Source organism: Corvus cornix, chromosome 1 (genome assembly GCF_000738735.6).
Source record: "Corvus cornix cornix isolate S_Up_H32 chromosome 1, ASM73873v5, whole genome shotgun sequence".
In the NCBI taxonomy this organism is placed as follows: Eukaryota; Metazoa; Chordata; class Aves; order Passeriformes; family Corvidae; genus Corvus; species Corvus cornix.
In genome coordinates, this window is record NC_046332.1 from 2,746,050 (window position 1) to 2,774,038 (window position 27,989).

Sequence of the window (27,989 nt, forward strand, 5' to 3'; positions counted from 1 at the left end):
CTCACATTGCTAAAATAGATTTGCTTTGGTGTCATAGGAATTGTGTGATCAGTGGTTACAGCCAACACATAACTCTGCACTTTGTACTCTCTCTGAGGCTGAAAAAGTGCATTCAAATGCACCCTGTTGCTTTTAAACTCTTATTATTCTGGCTTTGAGTGTAGGTAGGCCATGAATACTCCACGAGACTTGGAGGAAATGTCATATCCATGAAGAGTTCACTTTGGCAATAAAGGAAGCAGTATCAGGCCGTGGCCTCCCAGAAATGTGTAGCCAGGTTTTGGCCTCTCAAGTGCACATGAAGCCAATGGAAAAAATATTTTTCCTTATATGATATAAGTACTCTCTGGGCTTATCTGGAAAAGAACAGATCATTCTCCCTTACTGGTGCTGCCACTGTCAATTTAAAATGTCTCCAAAATATGTTTTTTGTAAAACAAAGTATAAAATTAGAAAATGTCACTTGCAAACGAGACACCAACAGTAGTGGGATTTGCTTCCCAGCAAAGATTGTGTCTGGTAAACTATGCAGAAATATTCAGGAAGAAATTGCTTTGTGCCTCCAAGTTCAAATTTATCCTCAGGCAGAGTGTTTGGTTAAAGTTCTGCTTGGCAGACTGGCTCTCCTTTTTGTGTATTCCTGCTTATGGTGCTGTATCTCTGAAGTTTTGCTTTATCCCCAAGAAAGATAAACTTGGGCTTTTATGTGGTGTTGCACTGATTTGATTACTAGTAACATAAAAAATGACTTACAAAATATGTGTGTAAAAAGCTTCCCATAAACTGAGATACCATTACATCCTCCATACCATTGTTTTAGAGGTTTATTTTCCAAGTTCCAATGTGGATTATTAACAGACAGGGCCATGACTATATTTTCCCTTGCACGTATGTATCTGCACCAGAAGGAAATGTTTGCATTTCATAAAAGCAGCCTAAAGTGAGATCAAAATGAATGTCCAGTCATAGCATACACAAAAGATGTTGTGTTTTAAAGACAAGATTATTATGTCTTTGAAATTAAAATAGTTCCCTACATCCAACTGAATGACAAGATAAGGAAAGCCTGCAAATTATAGTGCTAGGCCTTTGTTGGTTCTAAAATAAATAATTTTACACAAGCCTGTTAGCTTTTTAGAGTGTCTTCCTGTAAATTTGCTCCCCTGAATTTAGAACAGAGAACGTTTTAGAGAAGTACAGGGAAACTCTGAGGAGGTCCAACGCTGATTTCCTTTTATTTTTACTGGGCAAAGAAAATGGGCCATGGTAAACATTTTTATGGTCATTCTTTGAAGACTGGGTCCAGCTCACCCTGTCTGAGGTTTGGATTCTGGATGGTAACTTTTAGGCACGGGCTTAGCTGCGTTTTCTGGTTGGTGTTTTTGGTTTTTTGGTTTTTGTTTTTTTTTTGGTGGTTTTTTTTTTGGTTGGTGTTTTTTTGGTTTTTTTTTTCCTTTTTTTCTTTCTTTGTTTCCTTTCACTGTTCTTTCTCATGAGCATAATGTTGAATATTACGTGGAGATTCTGGCAATTCCCCTAACTATGGTGTAAATGTTTCTGTTGCTCTATATCAAAGACTGCCAAGAACAGGGCACTTAGGCTTCTTTAGCACACCAAAGTGAACAGTTTCTGATGTTCACCTACTAACCTAGAATATCCTGACTCTATTCCTGCAGACAGCACAGCAGAGTAAACACGCTAAAACAACTCCAGTCACTTGAACTTTACACGTGGAGGTGAAATGGCCTTGGCAGTGAGCGTGTTGAGTATTTTCCAACCCCTGTGCTCGTGCATTGGCACTCCAGTGTTGTCAGAGTTGAAATGTCAGCCCCTCACCAGCTAATGCAATGCCATAAAACATGATGAGAATTAGGTGAGATTCTCTGCATCCGACGTGCATTTGCTCGGTTTCTGCTTTCAACCCGGCAAAATTCAATGGGTGCAGTGTTTTGCAGAGTGTTCAAAGTAAAAGGACATCACATGAAACCCCCACCACCTCCAGAATAAAAAATGTTCATGGTGGGGAACCTAAACAATTGAGATTCTCACAATTTCCCACATGTGTGGCTGCTGGCCAAGAGGTTTTTTTCCTGAGACAGTTCCAGCTGCCATATTTAGGAAGCCAAAAATGCTCTTTTGGTACAAGATGGCTTTAGTAAAATAAGCACTACCTCAGGCTCCAAATGCATGCTTAAATGTTAAGATTATGTGCTTACAGGGGGACTGAGACATACTTTTTTCAGAGTTAGCTTTTCACATGGTGTGAAGTGTATCCAAACTTACCAAATTACAAACCAGTCCTCCTCTTATTTTATATAAAAAACATTATGTCAGACTTAGGTGACTATTAAGCAGAGTGGGGTTATGAACGTAGTCCAGGACTGAGTTCAGGTTTTGTCCAAATGAGGATGGACACAACTATCTCATAGTTTTTATAGCATAGTAGAAAACCAGCTAAATCTGCCTCTTTTCTGGGCTGAGGAGCCCAAGTGGGGTTTCTCTTGACTGTTATAAAGGTAACCACTGTCTTGTAAAATGTGAGGCAGTAAAAACTGCATCCTGAAACAGCTCTGCACGGCCCTAAAATGTCTAAGTTGGCCTGTTGTGCACTTCCAGTTCAGTGCAGTAGGCAAACCTGATTTACGTTTTTTAAATAATCTTTTAATAATTTTCTTCCTGTATTACAGACCACGGACAAAATGTTGCAAAGCCATTTAATAAAATGTCATATACTCAGCGTGTCTAGTATTCAATTTACAGCACAATACCATAGAAAATCTGATGATTTAAGATATCTTGTTAAAAGATGATTGAAAATGAATGTTTGTACAAGCATTTGTCAGGCTATAAATATTTAATATGCCAGTCCTCTCCAGGATGTTTGTAGTAATTTAGTACCTATCGTTTCTGTTTTTTAGGGTGTGGTTTTAATCCGATCAATTCTTTTTTCAAAAGCAGGAACAAGAGACAAGCTATACTATTCTGAGAGCCAAGGGCACCAACGTTACCATCAGTGGCCTCAAGCCTGATACCACCTATATCTTCCAAATCCGAGCCCGAACTGCAGCTGGATATGGGACAAGCAGCCGCAAGTTTGAGTTTGAAACCAGCCCAGACTGTATGTATTTGTTCAAAGGGTTTATACTGACATCCTGCCCAGTTTCTGACTGATCTGAATGGTTGCTTTCACTCCTTCTCTAGCTGAGGAAACGCGTCTCATAACTATTTATGATGTGTCTTTCTTGGTAGCATTGCTGTATAACTTTATATTTTATCATTAAACTTGAAACAGGCTATAAAAGAGTATCCCATAACTATCACAGATGGTGTTTTGTTCCATTCCTTGCCCTGCTTCTACCTCAGGCCAGAATCGATGCCTTGCTAGGCCATGGCTCTTGCTGAGGGAGGATGTTTGATAGGAAAACAAAGAGTAGTGTCAAGCAAATTTTTCACTTGGCTTCCATGTATATTTGAGATATTTTATGTATTTCATCCCCACTTCTTCCTTCTCCACCCCAGCTCTTATTGTGAAAGGCAAACAAGCTTCCTGTTTAAAAAACAGAGTTACAAATTGCTGTTATGGTGACTTGGCATACTAGTTGAAACTAGAGCTCAAGGTAGGACAATTATAACAAGGAGAAAAAAATCAGTTGCAGAAATAAAAAAATTAGCAATTTAGAGGTAAATGAGTTTTCTCTGCAAAGTAATGTTACCAAAAGAAGGGGAAAAAGAAAAAGTAGAAATGTGGAAGGAGACAGTGGTGCACATCTCAATAATGAGTGTACAAATTACACAGATGACCAACAAATGGCATAAGTTGATTCCTGTGCCAAGTTATCACAACTGAGTGCAGTTGCAGGTGTGTAATAGGTGGAGATGGGAATGATGTGACCCTAAACAGAAGCTCTCTAACCTGTGTGAGCCAGGAGTGGTAGCTCTCAGCTTGGTTTGGACAGCTGACTTAAAGCACAGTGCTGAGGAGTTCAGTCCTGCTGTGTTCAGGGAAGCTCAGGAGGTCTCTGCTGGAAACTGGTCCTCACACCAAAGGTCTAAAGTCATCCTGTCATTATAGAACAGTCTAAAGCTCCATGCTTAGGGACCACAGGGGGATACCCAACATAAGGCAGAAAACCGCCCTTATTTTCCCTGTAGACATCTGTGTCTGCATGCCCTGGCTTTCCACAACCTTCATGTGGATATTGTCAGGCTTAACTGGGAAACTCAGCTCCTAAAAGCACTTTCCATCATACAGAAGGGAAAGTGAAGGTGATGATTATGGGATTTCTTGCCAAGGAAAAGTTCCTTACTGAGCATGACACAAAGTATGTATGGCATACACGACATGTGTGCTACTTAAGTATATGTTTGTATATAAGTATCAGTTTGCCAGCAGGTTGCTACAATTAGCAAGAGTAAAAATTAAGAGTAGCAGAAACAACTTTGGTAAATTGGCAAAGATAGCTGTAGTCTTATGTTTTCTTCCCTTGTATTTATTTGCTTGATGAAAAATTCTGTACTGGATTAAATACTGCCAGGACACCAAATGCTATATAATGATCTCTGTCCCCTTTATGCATGTCAGTTGTGATATCATCAGTGTGATGTGCGTGTGTAAGGTTATTTATATATTTTTGTGTTGACTTTGCAGCGTTCTCCATCTCCAGTGAGAACAGCCAGGTGGTGATGATTGCCATTTCAGCAGCAGTGGCCATCATTCTCCTCACAGTGGTGGTGTACATCTTGATTGGGAGGTGAGTCTGGTGTCTGATTTGCGCATTTTCTCCTGTTTCCACGTCCCAGAGGGGCCCTGATGACTGTGGCACATCGGGTGTTGTGGTGTGGCTGGTTTTCAATCCTTTATCTGCTGCCCGGGAGCTCCAAACACTGCCTCACAGTCAGTAATGAGCCCGCTAACGTTAGCAGCCCAAATCATGCAGCAGTTGTTAAAAAACGCTATAAACACATTCTCAGGCAATTGTAAAATTAAACTGTAGGGGTCAAAAATCAACAAATCCTCTCATTAGCCAATTTCCTCAAATTCCCTGAGAACATCACATGCCTCTATAGGGCACAGAGAATGTAAATATCATTAAACTTTCAAACAGCCATTTAATTGTGCAGGGAGAACATTTTATTCTGTTTCCACCTGCAGTTAACACATAAAATTCTCTATATTTTTTTTTTTGTCTGTTGCTTGTAGATTCTGTGGATACAAGAAGTCTAAACATGGCACTGATGAGAAAAGGCTGCATTTTGGGAACGGCCATTGTAAGTTACTGATGCCTTATTTTAATGCTTCCAGAACTGTTGAATTCATCCCCTAGGTAACTGATATTTTTCAATTAAAAAAAAAAAAAAAGAGAGCCATACCTCACTTAAACCAAGGTGAAATTAGGAAGAGAATTATCCCTTCTCTTGTGGGTAAGGAGATTTTCCCCGAACAATTATTCTTTGTTTCAACTTCTTTCATCTGTGTTCAGGTTAGTAATGAGCAAAACATCGCTGTCTATGTTCGAACAATGCATGTGGTTGGAATTGTGATATTGGTTCTGCTGTGCATCACTGAAATCCAGAGTGTAACTGCAACTTCCTCATCATATAAAGTCTAAGAAATATATACTTTTTTTTTTCCCCAAAGCAAAATATAAATCAATTAAACCTGTCTTGATGAACACTAAAGGAACTGTGAAAATTGTTTGCTTGACAAAGTTCACCTACAAATAATGGTAATAATCTGATCCTGGATTCTCTCTGCAATGTGCATAACTATGTTACACTTTTCCACACTAGAGCTGTGGATCCTGAAGATTGGATCACACCCATACACCCTTTAAAACAGGAATAAATTAGTTTTGGAGCCGGAGAAGCTGAGGGGAAAAGAAGGAGATAGCCTAATTCCTGAATGGGGGGATTACTTGTTTGGTTTTTTTAAAATCATTGTACTTTGGATTTTTATATCCTTACAGGCAAAGATAATGCCTCTCTTAGACACCAAGACCAGAATAATTTTTTTCACCCACATAATTCTTGATATTAGTGAGGATTTGTTAAATAAGAAGCAGTAGTTCATCTTTGCAACTGTTTCAGCTCCAGATGAGTGTCGTGCTGCACCGTGTAAACCATGTTGAACCAGATATTTCTGCTGCTTAGCATGTTGTAATGTTAATATATGTGGGGGTTTTTTGCACACAACATTGGCACTCTGCTATTTGCAAGGAAAGAGCTGCTGGTACCATAATCAGGTGCCTCCTCCCCAAATATAAAAGAATTAACATTTTAATGAGGGATTTTCCAGCAGTAGCTGGAAATTAGAACTGCTTCCCAATCCTCGTGACAATGGAATAACTGTTCTCTGACTGTTCAAATTATTATTATTTTAAGTTCCCAGCCCCTCCTTATCTCCAGAGAGCCAAGAGCATGAATATCCACAGTTTCTGCCTCCTTCCCCAGCACTGTCAGGCGATACACAAGCTGTAGCAGTGGGTTTGCTTCGTGCAGCCCAACAACTGCAAACCAACTATTCTCAAAAAAATGTCTACGGTTACATGTGGCCCATAGAATTAATGCTTCATCATCCAAATTTAATGAGGTTATAAAATAAAAGCAGCCAGTAAAATAAGTGTCACAGACAAATAACAGGTCAGAATTTGCTCTCCTTACTCCCACACAATGGAAAGTTGCAATCACTATTCTTAAACATGTCGGTGCTGTTAAATTCCTGTGGATTAAATTGCTTTTAATTTGACTTTAGATATTTATGTACTGTTTTCTGAGTAGTGCCATGCTGATTCACTGTGCAGTAAGAACAGAGCCAATCATGGGCCTGGTACTTCTGTTAGAAGTTCTTAAAAATTAGTTATTTTAGATTTTGCAGATATTTATCTGTTAGAATTTGTAAGTGCATACGTGTGTGGCTGTTGAAACTTTTAATCTACCAAATTGCGGTCTTTCCCAAAAAATAACAAAATTGCTCCTATGAACTAAAATAGGATAAAGTAACTTCCATGGCTGTCGTAAACTTTCAGCATCTTAAATACAGCAGCTGGTTTATTTCAGTCAGTTTACTCTGAATTACTTTTAAAAAGGCTCCAGCCATGAACTATTCCCTGCAGCCTTATTACAAATCCTATAATATTACTTCAAAGGAACAAAAATGTTTCACCTCCTCAGATCCTCTCCCTTTGCCTTCTCTGGCTGGGCCTTTTTTATTTTTTTGCTACCTTTAGGGCAATTTGTGCTGTTAAAATGAAAATGTAAATTATTATGTTTGCACAGAATGAGCTGTAAAGTAGTGCAGCTTAACACATGTGCACGTGTTTATTATCTGTATTTCATGACAGAACCCAGTTCCTACACAGGCTGCCCTTAATTATTGGTGTGAAGGGATTATTCTCCTTGCAGCCACCATCACCTGATCTCGGGAACCTCTGGGGTCAGCATTAAAATCCGAAGCCCAAAACCCCACAGTGCAGAAGCTTTTAATTGTTATTTTTATTGGGGATATGGGGGGGCCTGTAATGTGCATTCAGCATGGACGGGAAGGAGCATTTACAAGATTTTTAACCAACGGCAATATACAGCCAATTACTTTTTGTTTTACTTGCAGGTAATTCTGTACTCATCAGGCTCTTGAAGGAAACACAGTCGGCCTTTAACGCTGTGCACATGCAGCCCTTGTGTTGAGAGCACGGCTCTTGCTTTGCATTGTTTTCAAGGCAATTAGCTTGGGAACTCAGTTTTATCCTGTTCTTGTCAATTCTGAGGCAAATAAATCTCCATAAAATTGATTTTTTTTTCCTTTTTTATGTACGGTTTGCATTGTTTGATATGTGCTCTCATGGTCCAAAGGTATTTTTTCCCATCTGTGCAACCCCAGCAAAAAAAGGTTTAACTGTTTTAGCGCAGTGAAAAAATTGCTGCAGTATAATAATGCTAAGCTGGAAAGGATATTCCTGAGTGGGTTAAAGCAGTGTTTGTAGAAGGAGTTAATATTTTTTACAAGACCAACTGGTACAGTTAGGGAAGCTGGAATACATGTCTGGGAATGTAGAGTTTGTGTCAGAAGCAGAAAACTTCAAGCTGGGTATTTCACTTTTTGTTAATAAAATATATTCCTGTTGTAAAATGAATACAGAGGCAGGAACAGAAAGTACTGGGTGCAAACACAGGCAAGGCTTTGAGCTGGGGAGGGGGAATGAGGCTGTGCTTTGCCTTCAGCATTTTTGTTGGAGGCAAAGGTTGGGAATGATCTCTTCCAGCAATCCCTAGCCAGGAAACTGTAGAGGGGGCCAAAATAGTAACATGGGTGTAAGGGGAACAGAGCTCTAGAACCAGTTTTTATTAAGAACAATTGTCTACCATCCTTGTATGTTCTGGTAGAGGGATTGAGGCAGGGATGCATTTTTTCATGTATAAGTTTCTTATTATGCATCTTGTTGATGGACTTGGGGAAAAAAAAGTTGGAGTTAATCGGCTTTCTTAGTGTATTCCTAAGAACTTTTCAGGCTGACTGTAGCAACACATTTTGTTCCTTGCCCCTTTGTTGTTACTTTGGAAGGGTCAGTATAAGGCAGCATCTAAACGTAGCAGCCCGGGAGGGGTGAGTGGTATTTTAATATTTGAAAAGCAGTTAAATACTACATGTGCAGATATTTGAAATGGGTTGTCAAGACTTCTCTGCAGTACATCAGTGTCTGGTTTCACTCTGTACAAAGGTTCTGAAGACCTGTAAAAACCAGTTTGATTTGAAGAATACCTTTTCCTTCTGTTGATTTGTTTTCTATTGTCTCGTAAGTTTTCTTTAGAAGGATTACTCAAGCCTAAGTAACATTTTCTCTCTGAATATGTTTTTACACAGTAAAACTCCCAGGCCTGAGGACTTACGTAGATCCACACACATATGAGGATCCCAACCAAGCTGTGCATGAATTTGCCAAGGAACTGGATGCTTCCAATATATCCATTGATAAAGTAGTTGGAGCAGGTAATGACCACCAGATATGTTGAACTAAAGATGGCTTTTTCCTGTAAATGCTGTTTTATATCTTTGGGTTCATAGTTGTGACTGGAAAGAAAATGTTCTAGAAAGTCTTCAAATTGGTAGGTCATATTTACAGCTGATTTCAGTACGGAGTTAAGGGCACACAACATTATATTTCTTTTTTTCCTCAAAGAAAGCAGACAGCAAGACAGTTTTTCAAAGGACACCAAGCCCATAGTTGAGTGCACCACTGTTGGAAGGGTCATTCAGCCTCACTTCTATGTTTCTCTTTAAAACCTGTCAGCGCAGCACAGAGAATGTTATCAGCTGTGAAGATGTTTTTTTCTTTTTCTTTTTTTCCCCCATAAAAGGGCTCTTGACTATTGTGCCTTGAGTGAAACCACAAACTCATTTCATACCAGTCACCACGCATCCATCAGACTGCAGTGACCTTTGGTCGTTGGATTGATTTTGGTCACTGCTTTGGATTTGAATTATCGATTTAGGAGGAGAGGGTTGTCTGTCCAATAACTGACTGTCTGAGCCATACAGGTGCCACAGATTGTTGGATTTACAGGAAACAAGCTGGTGAAATGATCAGATTTTGTAACAGAGGAGCCAGATTTCAGAAAGTCCCATTACCCTGAGTGTTGCAATGCAGCATGTAGCTCCTGAGAGGATGTGTGCTTCCTCCCTCAAGTGAAGTGGCAGATTGTCTCATTGAGCCAGAAGATCATGGAGTGTTACCTTTCCTCCTATATTAAAGCATTTATGAGGAGTACTATTGATTTTTAATCCATTGAAAAATACTTGTTCCTTTACTGTTGATTGGTTTAGCTTCTCTCTAAATACACGGTTTCAATTAAAACCGTGAGATGTGAGAGGCAGACTTCGAGTGCACAGCAAAAGATTTTCAACTGGAAAAAGTGTAGAACCCAAGCTACTGTACTCAGTGCACCTCCTGAATCACCCAGCAAAAAAAAAGGAACTGTTTTCATCCTGTCTGACTGAAGCTACTCAGCTTTTTTTGGTTGAAGTTTTTTTATGGACAGGTAGAATCTGTGTTCCTTGCTGGTTTTAATTTTGCCCCACAAGAGTGCACTGTTCTCCATCATCTTCAGTCAAGGCAGCAAAAGCCTGCTTACTGCACGTAATAGGGAATTAGTGTGGGCATGGAGAAGGAGGATACTCAAAATTTAAGTCCAGGGACAATGTGTTTGTTTCCTTGTAAGACTTTCAGGAGCCCTTGTTTGCAAGTTGAAGCTTTCTAAATTTGGGCTGTATGCAGTATATGAATCTAGAAAAGAACTTCCTAAGGATCATGCCATGTTTTACAGCTTGGTTGTTCTGACCTATTTTTAGTCAAGATACACGTTAGAGTAAGAGGTAATCCAAAGTTTGTCAAATATGGCCTCTGAAAACAGAGGAAGAGTTTTTTGAGAGGCTCCAAAAAAGGACTATGTCCTAAAGGAGTCAGGTGTTTTAAAAGAAAGTCTTTCTGTTCCACTGCAGTGAATTCTGAGTTGGAAGGGACCCCCACAGATCATGGAGTCTAGCTCTTAAGTGAATGGTCCACACAGGGATTGAACCTGGACCTTGGCATTATCAGTACCCTGCTCAAACCAACAGAGCTAAGTGGCAGAGGGTTCCTGCAAACTTTTTGCATTAAACCTTGGGCTCAAGATATCATAACACCTTTTTCTGGGCACCATAACTCAATTCATGTATCCTGAAGTACATCAGGCATTACAGTTAACATTTCCTCTTAGCCGTTGCTTGAGATGCCAACAGGAGGAGCCAGGAGGGGAAGAACAGATGAAAATCAGGCCACAGAGTGCTGGGAGCTTCCAAACTGGGTTTGTGGCATCACTTTACACTGCTGTCACTCTCAGCACGTGGTGGCTTTTACATTCAGAGTGCCTCTGAGGCAACTTCTTCAGGAACACTTCTCCCCAAAACCAGAAAGGCATTTCCTGGCTCTTACTGAGTCAATGACTTACTTGAGTGAATGGCTTGGTCTCTTCCTGCCCTTGTCCTTTGCAAGGCAAGTGTGAATGAAATTATGAAAAAGACAGGGATTTGAGAAGAAGGGATTCATTTAACTGCCTTGAAGTGTGACGTAAGTAATGAGACCTTCAAGTCAGGCAAGCAGTCTCAATATTCTGAAGTACACCAAGCAGTTTTTCACAGCTTTTGCCAGGAGTCTCTGAGAAGAGAGGGGCTTTCAGAGCTTACATAGCTTTGAAAACATGCAATGCAATAAGGAAATATTCTTGTCCAAAAGAACCTCAAGAAAAACACAAGGGATTTTAGTGGGAGGCTAAGCATAGGAAAATTGAGGTCAGGAGCCACTTTTTCAGATTTTTCTTTACGCTAATTCTTTCTTTTAAAATAACTCACTTATTTTTATGGATTCAGTTCAACAAACCACTTCAGAAGTTTAAATCCAACTGGGCAGTAGGAGAACACTACAGAAAGTACTTTCTTGATTTGGGGTAGATTTAACTGTATGCTTTGCTGAACAAGAAAGCATTTGCTTTTCTTTTGAAGTTGAAATACACTTGTAGCATAACACCTTGTCGATCAAAGTATTGCTAAAATTCAGGACCTACCTGTCCATGAACTTATTGTGAAGGTTTGCAGTGTCTCAGTGAGGGCTAGAACATTGCTGATGTTCCCAAGGTTTATGAAATGTTGAGCTTTGGTGCCTCTCCAAATCTGAGGGAGTTGTGTGCACAACAGTACAATCATGATTTAAAAGTAAAGGGAGGAGCGGATTTCACAGACTCTTTGTTTACTAATCCCCTGAGTCTAAATGCACAGCAAATACCATCCCCTGATGTACTAAATAGCCTACATAAAAAGAATTTAGGATTTTGAAGAGAGATCTTTGCATCATGAACAGCCCTCCTAAATAATCCTTATCAGCTTTTCATGTGGGAATAGACACACCAGTCTGCAGGGCAGGTTATACAGTCTTTGTGTGTGTGACATAATTAAAAATAAACACCTCAGGAAGGCTTTGCATGAAAAGCCATCATCCTCATATCTTACAATCAGTTCCAGGTCCTCCACTCAAACACAAGTCTTTATTCCTCCTAAATAGTGTCGATCCAATCAATTTCTTAATGGGACCATATTAATAATAATTTGCAGGAAAAATTGTAGTATTGCTGCATGGGTCACTATGGGTGTTGACCATGTAGATGTATTTAGCATCCATGCTGCTCTGGATATAAATAATCATAGGTTAATGTTACTGGGATGCCTGGGGAGCTCTTTCCAATGAAATAATTTCCAAGAAGGTAAACCTGCTTTATATCCATAGACAACAGCAAACTTCATTGCTAGAAAGAGCCCAAGTTTTATTCTCTTGCAGCATCCGCTGGCCTTGAGGTACTTTTGGAATCTGATTAATCACTCAAGTTCTGAATTGTTCAGCCATGGCTAAATGGGACTGTGTTGATGGACGTTAACCATAACCTTTTCCTTCCCAGAAGTTAAACAAATATCAGATACATGATTCCAGCTTGAAAATGAAGGATTGATTGCTGGGCTGCTGGCTGAAATCATAGCTAAAGTCTCCATTGACAGTAACTGTAAAATAGTTCTAAGAGCTTAGCTTGTTATAGCTTTTTGGACCATTAAAACATCAAGAAAATGGAGCTGGAAGCTGGGCACTACAAGATTTATTTCAAGCATTTTTTTCCCCTTCCTTCTGTTCTCAAGATGTGCTTTGGTCTTCCTATTTTGTGGTGCTCTGACAGTATTGAGCTGGGGTTGGTGTTTGAACTCTTAGTAGTCATTTGGGCTTGCAGAAGTTGAATGCTTTTAATTAAGTTTGAAAAGAACTCAACTCTCATTAGTTACTAGTGATAGCTTTTAAAGTTTGTTTTCTGAGCTGCTGCATGTCTTGGCAGCCTGAAATACAAACAGTGTTAGAATCAGAGGATGTAATGTCAGTGCTTTTTAGCAATGTGAATGTACATAAAGATATATCTTCCTTTTAGTGGTTATTACCTTGATAGTACAGTTCTATGCCTAGAGGATGAAGCAGCTGGTGGTAAGATATGGTGACATTCATTTCTATGTTGTTGACTCAAATCCAGCCTGGGTTAGCAAAAGAGAAAGGTCATTGCCCTACCACACATTTATTCAGGGTCTTTTTTGATTAACTTGGCTGTCTAAAAACAAAACTTGGAAAATACAGCTGAAAAGGGGCTTTGAAATCAGTTGCTGCTCAAATATTAACTTATTTTATTAACATACTGGAACTTCCTTATGTGATTTGTGTAAAAATTAGTTAACTGAAAAAATTTTCAAGTGAGATGTCTTCTTCCAACAGTTTTCTACACATTTAATACTTCCTCTTTTGAATGCTAAGATGATTTTCCTTGTGCTCTGCTCTTGCATATTGCAAAAGGTTAAACCAGAATACACCACACTCCAGGGGCTTTTTTGAGTGCTGATTCTTCTTTCTTGAATCCCTACGAAATAACCACATTTCAGCCTTTGTCCCTTTTCCACTCTTTTTTTCAGGGGAGTTTGGAGAAGTTTGCAGTGGACGCCTGAAGCTGCCTTCTAAGAAGGAAATTTCTGTGGCCATCAAAACCCTGAAAGTTGGCTACACAGAAAAGCAGAGGAGGGACTTCCTGGGAGAAGCAAGCATCATGGGCCAGTTTGACCACCCCAACATCATCCGACTGGAGGGAGTCGTCACTAAAAGTAAGATATGACAGGGACATCTGTGCATGGAAAGTCATGGAGGAACCTTCCAGGCTAAATAATTCTCTGATTTGCTGATGATTCAAAGGAGAGCAAAAGTGAATTATAAATTAAGTAATCCAGGTTTATGCTCTGCAAAAGCTCAATAATAAATTGGCACCTTTAATAAACTCCAGAGCTACAAATTGCTCCACAGTGGCCAAGAGGCACTGGGTGATATAATCTGGTAGGAGTCATGGAGTCTGATGTGCTGAGGCTTCTTAATTGCACTGAATTGCACTGTGTTCTGCTTTCAACTGAATCATTAGATTTGTCGTTAGCACTAATTAATGAACAGCCTACCTGGTACAACAACTGGTTCTAGTGAATTATTAAATAAGACCAAATTTTTTGCCTACATAGTTTCCATGCAGGTGAAATACTCCATGGGATATTCAGTATGTACCAGCATGAGGCATTTTAAAGGTCCAGAATTCCAGAATTCACACATCTTGGTAAAAATATTGAAAAAAAAGTCTTGAGGATTTAATCTTTCAGCAGTAAAACTAATTTTATTTCTGTGATTTTATATATATTTACTTAAATGCATTTTCTAAATCTGACTTTGGGTGCTTTTGTTATGGGTTTGGTTGGTTTTTCTTTTCTTTTTTTTCTTGTTAAAGCATATTCTTGGTCTTTGTTTATGATAACAAATCACCTACTCCTTTTGAGACCAAAAAAATTAACTGAAACCTCCATGTACATGTGGTACCTTCCTGGAAAAGTAATATATTTCAACAACCCTCTTCAGCTACACTTTCTTATATTTCCACAGCAGAATGAAGTGATAAATTTAGTAATCAAATTTATCTAGCTACATTAGTTTTTAAGTGGGAGATCAGTAAGATTTTATGTGAGGCAATCAAAAAAAAAAAAAAAAATCAGGAATGCTCCAAGATTTTTCAGGGGAGTGGAAAAAATTGGTAGGATATTTTCTTGTTCATCCTAGAGGACCCTGCTGGAGAAGCAGCTCTTTGCCATTTCAGTGATCAGCTTGGAATTTGCTGAGGATGTTTCCAGTTTAACTGGATAGAAACATACCAAATACTTTGGGTTTAAGTAGATGGTTTAAGAATTTTGTTTTTTTAAATTGTGTGACTAAGGGTTCACAAACATATGTCTGAAAAAATTTCATAGCACACTGCAGGACAGTGTAAGAAATTTAAACCCCACCAGAATATGTCTAAAAGTCGCTAGTGACAGGTATGTAAAACACTATATGTTATGAAGACACATAATTATAATAATAATAATGCCTTCTCCATGTGTGATTCATGAAAATCTATTTTGCTGATTTCAATAACAAAGAAATGATTGTTTTTCTTGGGTCTCACAGTCCCATTAGGAAAGGTCTGCCTGCATAAATCGAGGTTTATCTCCTGCCTTGTAGTGACACACACTTTGTACAGTCAGAATAAAGATTTGCAGTCACAAAATCACATGAAATGCCAGCATCAGTCTGCACACAGCTGAGCTAAATCTATTTTGTTACATTTTGTATTCCTGGAGCACTTGAGACAATAAATTAATTGCTGTACTGGCAGGAATTTGCGCATTGCTCTTGCCATGTGCATTACTAATTCTCTCTGTATTCTGTATAAGTGACTTCTTTGAGTTTGCTGCTCAGGTGTATTCACACCTCTGCTGTCTGCTTTTAGGGGCTGGAGGGAGGTCAGGAGTGCCAGCTGCCCATCAGGTCGGTGTATGAGAGAACAAATTCTGAATATTCCCAGCTGAAGGCAATAAAAGCCTCAGGGGTTCAACACCCTCTCCAGATAGCTCCAACACAGGAATTGAGAAATCTGCTCTGGAGCTATTTGTCTCCATTTTACTGGGCAAAAGTACATGGCCCAAAGTAAATAAACTAGGAAATATAATCATTTGTTTTATTTAATATTCTACAGGGTGATAGAAGGACAAGAAGCTTTTGGGTTTGGGGGTTTTTGTGTTTGCTTTGGTTTTTTTTTAACAAATCAATCACCACCTCAGGCTTCCAGCCTTGCTCCAGTGCAGAGTTGTTCCTCTGCTCCTCATGGATTTCTGTCCTGCTTTTCCCAGCTGCTGCCCTACCCTTCTGGGCACACTATAGGCAGCAATCTTAATAACCAGCATGCATGTTCTGCTTAGTTTACTAATAATTTACAGCAATTTGTAGCCTGTTATTATAATAAACCTGGGCAACACTGTTGACACAACTTGTTATCATTTATAAATGGCCATGCTTTGATAAATGGATGCAGGGGGTTCTTTTAAAACTTCAGAGCATGTGCTTCTTGTTATGGGCACGTTTCCAACAGAATGAGAGTGAGACCCTGCACTTAAGGTAAGGAAGGCAGGAAGATGCTGCTGTAATAATTTGGAAGACATATTTCTTACTCTAATTTAAGTTCTTCTGATAAGTCTTGTAAAATTGCCTGAGTCTGTACAGAAGCCAGGCACTTGTCTCTTGGATTCAAAGTGCATGGCAAAGCACATGGATTTATCATAGAAAGTTTTTGATAGCTCTGTACTTGAAAGGTCCAGCAGCATCTTGTGTGTGTTACCAGAAATGCCTTCGTATTCATGTTACACACAGAATGTAATTAAGGTACTTTATCTGTGTATTTCTTGCTAACAAGACTAAGCATAAATAGAGGTTTTTCAAGTTTTTCCATTGTTAGATCTTGTGTCTGTATCATCTTCTGTATCATTCAATATTATTATTGTGCATACAGTATTTCCTCCTGGTCTTTGGATGACAGTCAATTACTCATTAGTGTGACTCCCACAGTGTAACACACCGTTATTGCCACAGAAAGAAGACATTTGAAGCCATTAATGCATAATTTTCTTCTCATACTAAACTCATTCTTTGAAATTACTATTTCTCCTCTAAGATTTCCATTTGGTAGAAGCTGTATTTTTTTGAAAAGCAAACAAAAAAGGAGTTGTTACCATTTACTTGGCTTTTTTAATGACTTTCTTGTTCTTAATTAAACCAGGTGCCTTTATCAAGCCCCATGCTGTTCAATTTTAAAAGCTAAAATTTCACCGTGCCCACTATACAATATGCAGGCCTTCGTCCTACTTTTATGGTCAGATGCCTTCCTGCATTTTATATGCAATAATAATTCATCTCCCTAAATAACTTCATGCTCTTACCCAACTTTACCACAAAGAGAAAAGAAGCAAAGCTTTAGTAAATATTATGAAATAATAAAATCCATATGATGGTAAAATACTCGCAGGGCAATGACCTTGGTCTGAAAACTTCGCCATCATCACGTTAATTTTTGCATTTGTTTCTCTCCAGCATGTCAGAGCTGCATATAAAATCTTGATTGTGTCACAAAATACTCTGGGGTGGAAGGAATGGTTTCAAGAACTGGGCTGAATATGTGTGGATGAGTTTTGGATGATATTAAAGGCTTTTCAAGGGCTGTTTCCTTAGAGTGTGCTTTTGCCCCGTGAGTGCAGCATGTTCAGGTCCCAGCTGTGTCCAGGTTTGTGCTGTCGGTGATCCCAGCAGAGAGGGAGGCAGGACTGCCTGGAAAGAGGGAATGCCCATCTTACAGCTCTGCTTCTCTTCCCAGTGCCCTGCGTTTTACTGTGCATTTGCCATCTTTGTCTGCACCCAGCCTTGGTTTGCCTGTGCATCTTTTGCTTCCTTTCTAAATGCAAAAATTATTCTTGGGGTTAGGAAGATTTGGACACATTCCTGAAATGCCTGGGTTTGCTGATTGTATTCCAATGTATTCCTTTAAAAAACCTGACCCCTGTGCTCTGTTTGCAGGTAAACCAGTTATGATTGTTACTGAATATATGGAAAATGGTTCCTTGGACAGCTTCCTACGAGTAAGTGCAATAGGAAAGTAAATGGGGCTGAACTGGCTCTTGTTCTGAACTTGTTAGCGATTTTCTGCCACTCTACACTGATTCATCATCAGCTCTTGTTGCTTGATAATTCTGTATTTCCATTTGCGTTTGTGTGTATCGTGATGTGCCCAGAAAGCCACGTAGGGATCTGCTGGTCCATTTGCAGTAAGCATTTTTCCAAAATTAAGACAATTTTGGTCTCATTAGTATGTCACATCTACTAAAAATGAACAAAACAAAACATTCTGGAGCATAAAAATGAGAATTGTTTTTCTGGAGGCTGAATTGTGACTGTAATGCAGTTACGCTTATTAGTTGGCATCCTCTATGTCTAAGCAAGAGATTTTTTAAGTGGATGGATTTGTGGAAATTTTATCAGTAATGAAAACGTGAGAGAATAGCCCCATACCTGAGGATGTTAGAAATGTTTAGCTAGCAAAGTCTACTGGCCTGTTTTCTTTTCCCAACCTTAGACATACTAATGCTGTGGCTGATTTATCTTTGTTTTCTGTCAAAGTTGGTAGTGAGCCTAAAAAAATTAAAACGCTCCCTGTGTCACCAAGATTTACTTGTGGCAAAACAAGGAGTGCAGGAGAAATGAAATCCCATCTGAGGGGAAACACTGGTTTAATTTTAATTTGTTAGGGCAAACTCAGCTTTGGCTGGGAGACTGCTTTGGTTCTGCCATGGTTGAATGACATTATCCCCCAAATTCATAACATTGAGCTAGACATTTAACCCCAAAAGGGGATATATTGTCAACCTTAGTTTCACTATGTACTATATATGTTATGGTGTCTACTGGAGCATGTAAAATACATATAAATAATGTGTCAGTAGAGCTGAATGAAATATCTCTGTACTGAACTATATATATTTTTTGTTTAGGCTTGAAATCCTTGAGGAGAGCTCTGAGGAAAGGAGAATAATTTCTGACTGCACAGAGCAGTTGTTCAGCTTGTTCTTTCACTTTAGTGTGATTTTGGTTTTTTTTTTTACTACTCTTGTGTGGAAACATAGATAAGAACCTTGTGACTCATTAATATCACAGGCAACTTGGGCCATATAACCCCTTCTATAAATGCCTTTGAAAACTACTTTGTTTGCTTTCCCCATTGCTATTGAAAGGCTCTCTGAGCATCTGATTCTGTTCGTGGTTAGAAACCTTCTGGTTTTTAGCTAAATCTTTTCCAGAATCTATGTAAATTCTCTTGGGTTGGCTCTAATAAAAAAAGAGGGACAGAAAACTGCTAAGAATCTTTTAAAATAATTAATTTCTTCATGAAGGGGAATTCTGAGAAACTGTTCAAGCATCCACTGTGCCGTATATTTGTCTAATGTTTACAGTGCTAATATCACCCCCAAGTACCCTAATCAAAAACGAAAAATGGATTCAATCAGTCTGGCAGACTGATTCATGTCAGATCACCTCATGTGGCAGAGCCAGCTCCCCTGCATTTAATAAAATTCCAGAAGCAGCAGCATGAGGAGTTGGAGAGCTGCCCATGAGGATACATTTACAGCACTGGGGAATTCGTTTGGGAGCTGCACTACAACAAACTGCTGTCCTATTGTCTGTATATCCATATATCAATATCAAAAGTAGATGTTAACAAAAAGGATTAGTAAGAGTTGGGAGATGTAAATTATGCCCGGAAGTAGATGATTAGAAATATATGCAACCAGTGGTTTCGAGGCTAAGTCACAGTGTGTTTCAGTAATTTCTGTGTTCCTGAAGTTGAGGAAAATTTTAAGGAATTAGTTTAAAACTAATGGAATTTGAAAGCCACTGACTCAGATCAGCATTTGCTTTTGTTAAATCAATTTCTTGTGTAATAGAAAACTTTCATTAGGCCATTGGGGAAGGCTTGGATTTTCACTAAAAAATCCTGTGGCCTTTCAGGGAAGTTGGACATCTGTTTCTCTAATGTTCTGACACTCTAGTCTCAGGAGCACACACAACTTAAATTTATGTGCTGCTTTCACACATGTCCCATCTAGGAAATTAAAAATCTGCTGACAGCAAGAGGGGAAAAATGAATTTTTATCTGAATTGCAAATCTGTCCCCTTCCCTCAGCTGATTGGGAGATCAACATGGTTCCACGTGTGGCATGTAAATCACAATGCCTGACTCACGAGCTCTTCATTTGAGGAGCTTCCAGGGTATTTATAGAAAAGTCTGTGCAAGGAGGAACATGAGCAATCCCTGACATGACATTTCCAATGTTTTCCAGAAGCACGATGCCCAGTTCACAGTGATCCAGCTGGTGGGCATGCTTCGAGGGATCGCATCTGGCATGAAGTACCTGTCGGATATGGGTTATGTCCATCGGGATTTAGCTGCTCGTAACATCCTCATCAACAGTAACCTGGTATGCAAAGTCTCTGATTTTGGTCTCTCTCGTGTGCTGGAGGATGACCCAGAAGCTGCTTACACCACAAGGGTGAGTTCCTGTGTTTCTTTACCCTTTTAAAATTCTTGTTGGTTGTGACAAAGGCTGAAATCTGGTGATCCCTGAGGCTGTGTTGCAGTCTTGTATGGCCAGAGATGTTCAATAAACCAGAAGCTCATCACAGTTATTTTTTAATTCACGTCTCAGAGAAAATAGAAGGCAGAAAGTATGGTTTGTGTTGGTAGATTACTTTTCTTAAACTATGCAAAATCCTTGGCTCAGTTTCTTTCTTCTGGATGTGTAAAGGAGTGAATATCACAATTAAGCCCTGAGTTCTTTTGGCACACAATAATTTAAGACCTCATGTGTACTTTGAGAAGTTTTAGTTGCACTGCTGGTTTAGCTCCCACACAGGAAAAAAAAAATTATCCTACCCATCAAATTTTTGTGTGTTTTCTAGTATGACAGGACACATGTATGGTTGCAGCATACTGATATCACTGTTCTGCAAGGCTGTATGATTTATACCTGCTCTTGTACCTCTAACTGAGTAAAAACTTGATTAAAACAAAAAAATGCACACCTGATTATCACCCTGAATAACACTTCCATTTTTTTGTGGAAGCCTTTGGCTGTTTGTATATATGTGTATTACACTTGGAGATCTGGTTGTTCATTTGAATTCTGTTTAAAGGGAATTTTGTTAACTTTAGACAAAGTGACATTAATATCCAGTATCTTAGTCAAGCGTAATTTGCTTTGCTCATAGTAATCACCTCATCTTCACTGGTACAAACCAGATTACAATGTATCAGCACAACCTTCATGTGGGTTTTCTAAGTTTTCCTTCATTCCTGAGCACTGACAGATGCAATCAATAATTTTAGTAGTTTACATGCTGCCTTCTCCATGATTGAAATAAAATAACATGTGAGAAATGAGTAAAGAAATCCCGGCAGTTTTCTGACACATTATATACACATACATTAATAGATACGTATTTATCAATCATACCTTCATAACTTACCAGGCATAAAGACTCTATTCTTTACTTGACCTTTCAGTGTTTTCTTTGCCCTCTGATAAACTTTGTCATGTAGTTAGAAATAGGCAATATATACCACTTTAGAAAACTGTCTGCAGAGATCTCTCATGGTTAACATAAAGAGAAATCAGTAGGAGAAAGCAATTTTCATTCTCAGTAGAGTCACAGCATTAACAAAGAAATATTCCTGGAATGCAAGAGTTCCTCAATAGAAAACGGTCCACTCTTTTATTTTCTAAGAATTTTTCCCAAACTTACTGTTCTTGCTGGTCTCCTTCAGATTATTTTCAACTTCACTACATTTCCCTTAAATGAGATGCCCAAACAGGATCCTAATCCACAGCACTAGGCATAGCATATTTATCTCATGTTTCTTACACATGACCTTTCTGTTAACATCTCCTTTCTCAATTTCTCATCCCACCCCCAACACGTGTTCTTTGCTTGGGCACACACCTCTGACAGGCTTCAAAGTTCAATTCTCTTATTTCAAAATTGATCTGGGCATGCAAATCATCTATAATTCAGTAAAGGCATTTTGTGTGCTTGCATTAAGAGCTGAGAATTCAAGTCCTACTTAATTCCTAGTTAACTTAGGATAGAAAAAATTCTGTCTCCCCATCAAACTGCAGAGCTTTTTATTAGGAAAGTGCACCTCCCTGAAAACGAAGCCATCACATCAGTGACATGTCTGTGGGTGGCTTGGACAAGCCAGGGTGCACAGATGTTTTCTGCGAGTGTTCCACATGAATTTGCTCTTACTCTCCTCCTGCCACCTATCTTCTGAGCCTACCTGCCTATTTGCAGTTAGATAGTGAAATCAGATGGAAAGAAACTATTTTGTAATCATCTGTGTTCAGTAAACTCCATCTGGCGTTTGTGGTGTGTGTGCAAACTGCTGCAGGAAGATGCTCACATAACTTAAACTTTCAAATACAACTTAGGACAAAGCTAAATTTTTTTCAAGAGTTGTTGCTGTGAATATTCCTCTGCCACATGTTGGCTCTGAGAGAACAAGAAGGCTATGTGATAGTCATCTTTTTTTGCTCACTTTTTCTTCAAAATGAATCTTATGCTCATGTCAAGGGAGTGTTTCCAGGTGTGATGCTTGATCCCCAGCTGAAAAAAATGGGGACCACAGATGTGAAACAGAGCTTCAGTCCACTGGCAGAGAGCTGAGCAGTTCATGCTCCTGCTGCTTGGCCATTTCACAAAACACAGGACCATTTCCTAGGCTGCTCTTAGCACTAATTACAGGACAAAGCCAAGACAAAGATAATGCCACTTTTTAAAATAATGGCATCATCTCAAACTGTTTCATGCCTAATAATGGCATTGTCCCCAAACTATTTCATGTCTTTAAAACTAAAGGATGACAACTGCTTTATAAGCTATTTTAAAAGACCCAAAAAAATCTAAATTATAACTGCAAGTTCAAACATTACAGAATGTGTATTATATTGATGTCCTCCTGTCCTCCATCTCCTCCTACTCCCAGTTCTCCATGTAGTAGTATCCATGGTACTAGGGAAATTTACAGAGTTAGCTGCAAAGATTAGAGTTAGCTTTATCTATTTAGGCTCCTTTTCTACCTCTATTTTCCACCTGTAAATGTCAAAGCCTGAGAATGATTACACTGCTTTAAATCATAGTTGCAAGTCAGGCTTGATCTACTACCCTCAAGAAGCCCAGCGAGGCTTTCAGTGCTCACCACTGCCTGGGTGAAATTTTACGTTGTGCTGTTCTCAGAAGCCGTGTCTGAAGCTTTGCATAAAGGCTATGAACGTGTATCCTTTTATATATCAATAATTTATGTATCCCTTTATATATCAATGCATAATCTGTGATATTCCTGCTATTGTACAAGAAGCCTGAAGGACAATGCAAAGATCACAACTGCATGTGTGAAATACGGCGAATCAGGAGTTGTAAGGAACTTTCCTGCCTGACAGGGTCATTTTTTTACCTCCTGAATTATTGTCACTGCCTTGATACCACAAAAGGCCTTTGGCAGCCTAGGGGCTCTGCCTGCTTACAGAAGCAGAAGCCAGTATGTGAATCAGGCTGACTGGCTGTTGGGATTTTTTTGTTTTTTACAGAGTCTCTGTGCCTGAGGGGATGTGCTGTAATTATCTACATTCTCCATATCTATTCACTTCTAATTGAAGCACCGAGATTGTATTACGATTGTCATTGTCAAATGGATCTGGTTTATCCTTATTATTTTTTCAATGTCTGTATGACAAGTGGGTGGACTAACGACACGGTATGAAGTGGAAGTGAATTTAAGCCATCACAGTTGTAGAGGGACTGTAATTGTATCTCTCAAAGACAATATTTGGGTAATCAGTAGATGAACTTTGACTATTTAAGCACATAGATACATCACCAGTGTTCATGGCATTTTAATGTAAATGCAGCCCATGCTGGACAAAAATCAGCTGTGTTTACCCTATATATGCAAAAGCACAGTGATGCATTCTGAGTGTATTGAAGGGTGTGGCAAGAAAGGAAACAAAACCCCATAAATTCTCTTGCCTGATAAGGGAGAGGAACAGTGTTCTGTCATCACTGACTACTCTAGGAGGAGATAATTTCAATATAAAAATATTCATTAGTAAGGGACTGACAAGCAGCATCAGATAATTTTCAGGTGTGTAAGAAGGTAAGTCAGGCTCATCTCACTCACATGAAACTGTCTTGTTCTGTAGCAGTAAGATATCTCCTGAACTCTCCTAAGTTCTGGCATAATGAATGGATGTCAGACTTTTATCTTCAGCTTTTTCTGCAAAGTCCTTCTAGTCATTCCGTTAGAGTCCATTTTTCTTGATTCTCTTCTCCCCGGGCCTGTGGCTTAGGTGCCTGTGGCTGTCACCCTGTAACAGATTATAAATCAGAATATTGGAATGGGTTCTGAAGTCCTGGAAACAGCTGCCTTGTGCTGGAGTGCCAGACGTGCTGGAAATAAATTGAGGACTTCATTGACCTTAGATGAATTATACTGCAGGAATAGCAGCTCCATCCACAGAAGATAAAACTTTGGTTACTGCTGGCTCACTGATTTCAAACCCTGAGAGAGGTTCTCTGACCTAGACTGCCTGGGATTTTCAGCTGTAATAACAAACCCCTACAATTTCTAGCACCAAAGCTGTCTTTCTACTCAAATTCAGGGAGCTTGGCTTTATGATAAGCACACCCTTGAAGGGAGACCATGAAAAAAATATATTAAAACTGTATTTGTCTTCAGAAAATAGTCAGTAAATATATCGTTGTTCTTGTTCTTAAACTATTCCAAAAAAAGAGTCAGCAAAATCTCTTTTTAAAAATAATTATAAGACATTTTTATGACAAACTGGGGAGCAGAATACCAAAAATACACTTTTAGACTCTATTCAGTGGCAGTTGATGTCTTTTTTTAATTACATTTTAATTAATATTTTTGTCCTATTTATGGTAATGCTATGTGTATCTGCAGGTATATAGGATTACAGCTGAGGCTTAGCAAAGAAAATTGGAGAGGCACTGATACACACTCATTGTAATGCGGATCTGGGGTTGCTGTACCTTCCTTTTTCAGTAAAGCAAAGCTTTAAAAACTTGTTTCATTGAGTTTCTAATCTTCCTGCAATAAAGCAGTCCCAAAATGTTAGGAGAGGAATTAATTACCTTTTCTTTTTTTTTGCAAATCTATTTCTCCAATTGCATAAATGACTTTTTACATAAGATTATAAAGACCTTCTATCAAATATGAAATTCCTGCCCTTGTCTAAAGTGCTCATAGTCTAGCCATGAGCACATTTTTCTGTGTGGCACCTGGCCATTATTTCTCTAGGGTTCAGCAAGAAGGGCTGCATTTCCCTATCTTGACATGAAACTACAAAAGTGACCCATGGAAATTCAGATTTTTAGGGAGCAATATTCTGAAAACTCAAAAATGTTACTATTTATGTGGGTCTGCTGGGCAGGCCTTGGGCACCTTGGCTTTGCAGCTGTGTCAGTCTGCTGAGCCTGTGGGACAAGTGGGAGATGCCTGATTAGGAAGTTCTTTCTCTTTGTGGTGGTGGGGTTTGTGTTGGTGTAGATTTAGGACACAGCTTTCCCCCAGGATTGACATTCTTTATTGAAAACCAAAGTTCACTACTAGCATAGAAAACAGAGAGATTGATTTCTTTATCAGCCTCACATCTAAAAATGTAAGTGGATTTGTTGTGAAAACACAAGGCTACAGGAGAGCTTTCCTTGTTTCTTGGCTGGGCCTTGGACTCGCTGAGGGCCCCTGGACACTTGTAAAGGGAGTATAGTATTGCTTATTAATTGAGTATGAGAAAAACAAAGTCAATTTTATGTTCTTGGTGCTGTTCTGGAGCAGCACTGGGAATTGTGAATAAAGTTATAATGCATGGAAAATACAATGTACTTTTTGTGACTAAAGAACATCATCTAATGGATTAAATTTCCAAGAGAGAGACAGAGAGACTCTTCATCTGGCTTCAGTGATAAAACAGTGGTTTCAAATACTCCAGTTTATTTTCTGTGTCCTCTTTGCTGGTCCACAAGTGATACGTTAATTCGGTGTTTACCTAATTTTAAGGGTTGTGTGGAAAATGAAGGTTTGTCTTTTGGTAGGGAGCTCTGCTAAATAGAATGGGATCCATGAAAACCACATGCCAAGATAATTCCCTCCCTGACCTTTGGCAAGCCTCTAAGACATATCTGGTGACATTTTGGAGGTCTAAATTGTAGTCTGAGTCAGGCCTGCCTGTGTTGTTTATACTTAATTTAATTTGTGCAATATTAGCCATGAAAATGAAGATGCTTCAGTGTTTTTAGACTGTATTTAGGTTTCTAATTAACACGAATGCCTGCATTTCTATTGTTAACCAAGATAGTCAGTCTAAAGCTGGTGACTGTATAGCTACCTTCAGGGCAGGAACAGTTTATGGAAGTGTAGGCAAAGCAGTAATATATTTAAATCTTTTTTTCTTGCTGGTTACTCAGTGGAAGTAAGAGCACTCTTCCCACACGGTGGTTGTGAGGAGAGGTGTGTGACTGGAGTATAATGAGGGTGTCAGAAGCACTGCAAAGAGCTGGTCTGGTGTGAAATCTTCAGAATATATTCTGTATGTGTTGTGCATAACTGGAAATAACTTTAAACTCTCACAGTTTTCTGTACCGAAACACATTCACTCCAGAATTGTCTTCAGGAACAAGTTTTGCAGCACTCTCTTTTAGAACTTTATTTTCTCATGTGTGACTCTCAAAAACCTCTGTCAAAGATGGTATCACCAGGAATTGTCTCTTGCCTCTAATTCTCTCATTTTAGAAACTCAGCCTGTGGTTCTTTGTGTGCATTTTACTAATTTGACCTACAGCACCAGGTGGTGGCCATGACCAGAGAGAGATGTTCCCCTAACTACCATGTTAATTGTACTGGTAGCTTCACTTCTCTTCAAGTTTGTCATTTAACGATAGCTTGCTTCTCTTATGACTGTAAAAAATGTCCGAGGCCGCTCTCCCGACTGACATATGTGCACTCTTCCCTCTGCACAGATGACCCCATCTGCATCTGACTTTCTGTGACTGTCTCAGGGAGCTTTGGAATGGGAAATTTGTGCTTGTGGTCACAGTCACTGCCTTGAGCAGCTGGAGGCTTGGCTTTGGTGAAACAGAGCAGCATCATGGCCCCTCATTTTCCTTGAATGTCCTAGAAAACATGGGGTGAAAAGAGGTGAAGCCATGCAGGTTCCACACCAACAGGGAATTCACTTCAGTGCCTTAAAATCAGCCAAAGCCAGCCCTCCTGTGGTGTGCAAAAGGACCTTGGGTTATAAGCAAGGACCTTGGACTGGGTTTTTCACCTTTAATGCTGCATGACTGTTGTGCCAGTTTCCAAACATTTTATTACTGAAAATCAACCAGTCTTGATTTACCATTCACTCTTATCTGTGCATATTATGCTACACATTTTAGATATATATATATATATATATATATATATATATATATATGTATATATGTATGTATGTGTATAAAGTATGTATCCTGTCCTGGATATCTATACTGTATATAGATAAATCTGTGGTAAACCTACTAGATATCAGAAGATTTTGCACTGAAATGTATTTTACTCTCCCTTTTGCTCCCATGGTAAATGGCAGCAACGTTTTCCAGCTTACACTGGGGCTTTTTTTCACACCAATATCACGATAACTGAGAATCTCAGAGATAAAATAATCAACCACACAAAATCATATTTGTTGCAGGACAGTCAGATGGACTCTTTGGTTTTGTTTTGCTCCCAGGGGGGCAAGATTCCCATCCGATGGACGTCTCCAGAAGCCATTTCCTATCGGAAGTTCACGTCAGCCAGTGATGCCTGGAGCTATGGGATTGTCCTCTGGGAGGTGATGTCTTATGGGGAGAGACCCTACTGGGAGATGTCCAACCAGGATGTGAGTAAACTGTTATCTGAGTTAGGTTCTCAGATTAAGGAAGTTCTCAGAGTAAGGAATCAAGCTGTGGAAGGAAGCCAAGCATGATGAGACTGAGTGGCTCTGAGTTTTTGATGGTGACATTGAATAAGGTGGAGAGATGAAAATCTCTGCATCTCCCTGGTTAAGTAAAAGTTCATTGGAACTTAACAAATCCACCATCTTTATAGCAGAGTGCTTTGGACCTCTGAAGGAGCAGAGTAGAGAATTTTATCCCATTGGTGGTTTCCTGTAAGATGATGCAAACAATTCCACTGCAGTGAGGTCACTGCCTTTTACATTCCTTAGTTCATTTTTAGAAAACCCTCCTAAATTTCTGTTGATCCCCTTTGGTTCCACTGGTATAATATTCTATAGAAATTTTCTGTAAATGTCAAATCCACTGAATAAATTGCTCTTGGCACTTGTGAAAAAGAGAAGCAAAGAATTTCTGCTAAGAGTTTAATGAAACCAAAATGCT

The 27,989-nt window shown here is 39.1% G+C and overlaps 1 protein-coding gene across 6 annotated transcripts in view; it reads left to right on the forward strand.

Annotated features, from left to right (window-relative positions):
* EPHA3 (EPH receptor A3) overlaps positions 1-27,989 on the forward strand; it is a 186,124-nt gene that overhangs the window by 139,850 nt on the left and 18,285 nt on the right. For 2 of the 6 annotated variants that reach the window (XM_019285940.3, XM_039555043.1), the window contains exons 7-14: positions 2,956-3,118; positions 4,649-4,751; positions 5,201-5,268; positions 8,858-8,983; positions 13,520-13,705; positions 17,517-17,578; positions 19,835-20,044; positions 27,302-27,490. In XM_019285940.3, coding sequence (XP_019141485.1) covers positions 2,956-3,118; positions 4,649-4,751; positions 5,201-5,268; positions 8,858-8,983; positions 13,520-13,705; positions 17,517-17,578; positions 19,835-20,044; positions 27,302-27,490 — 1,107 coding nt within the window. The remainder of the gene's footprint in view (positions 1-2,955; positions 3,119-4,648; positions 4,752-5,200; positions 5,269-8,857; positions 8,984-13,519; positions 13,706-17,516; positions 17,579-19,834; positions 20,045-27,301; positions 27,491-27,989) is intronic. The other 4 variants (XM_039555072.1, XM_039555060.1, XM_039555052.1 and 1 more) reach the window with 3 other exon arrangements.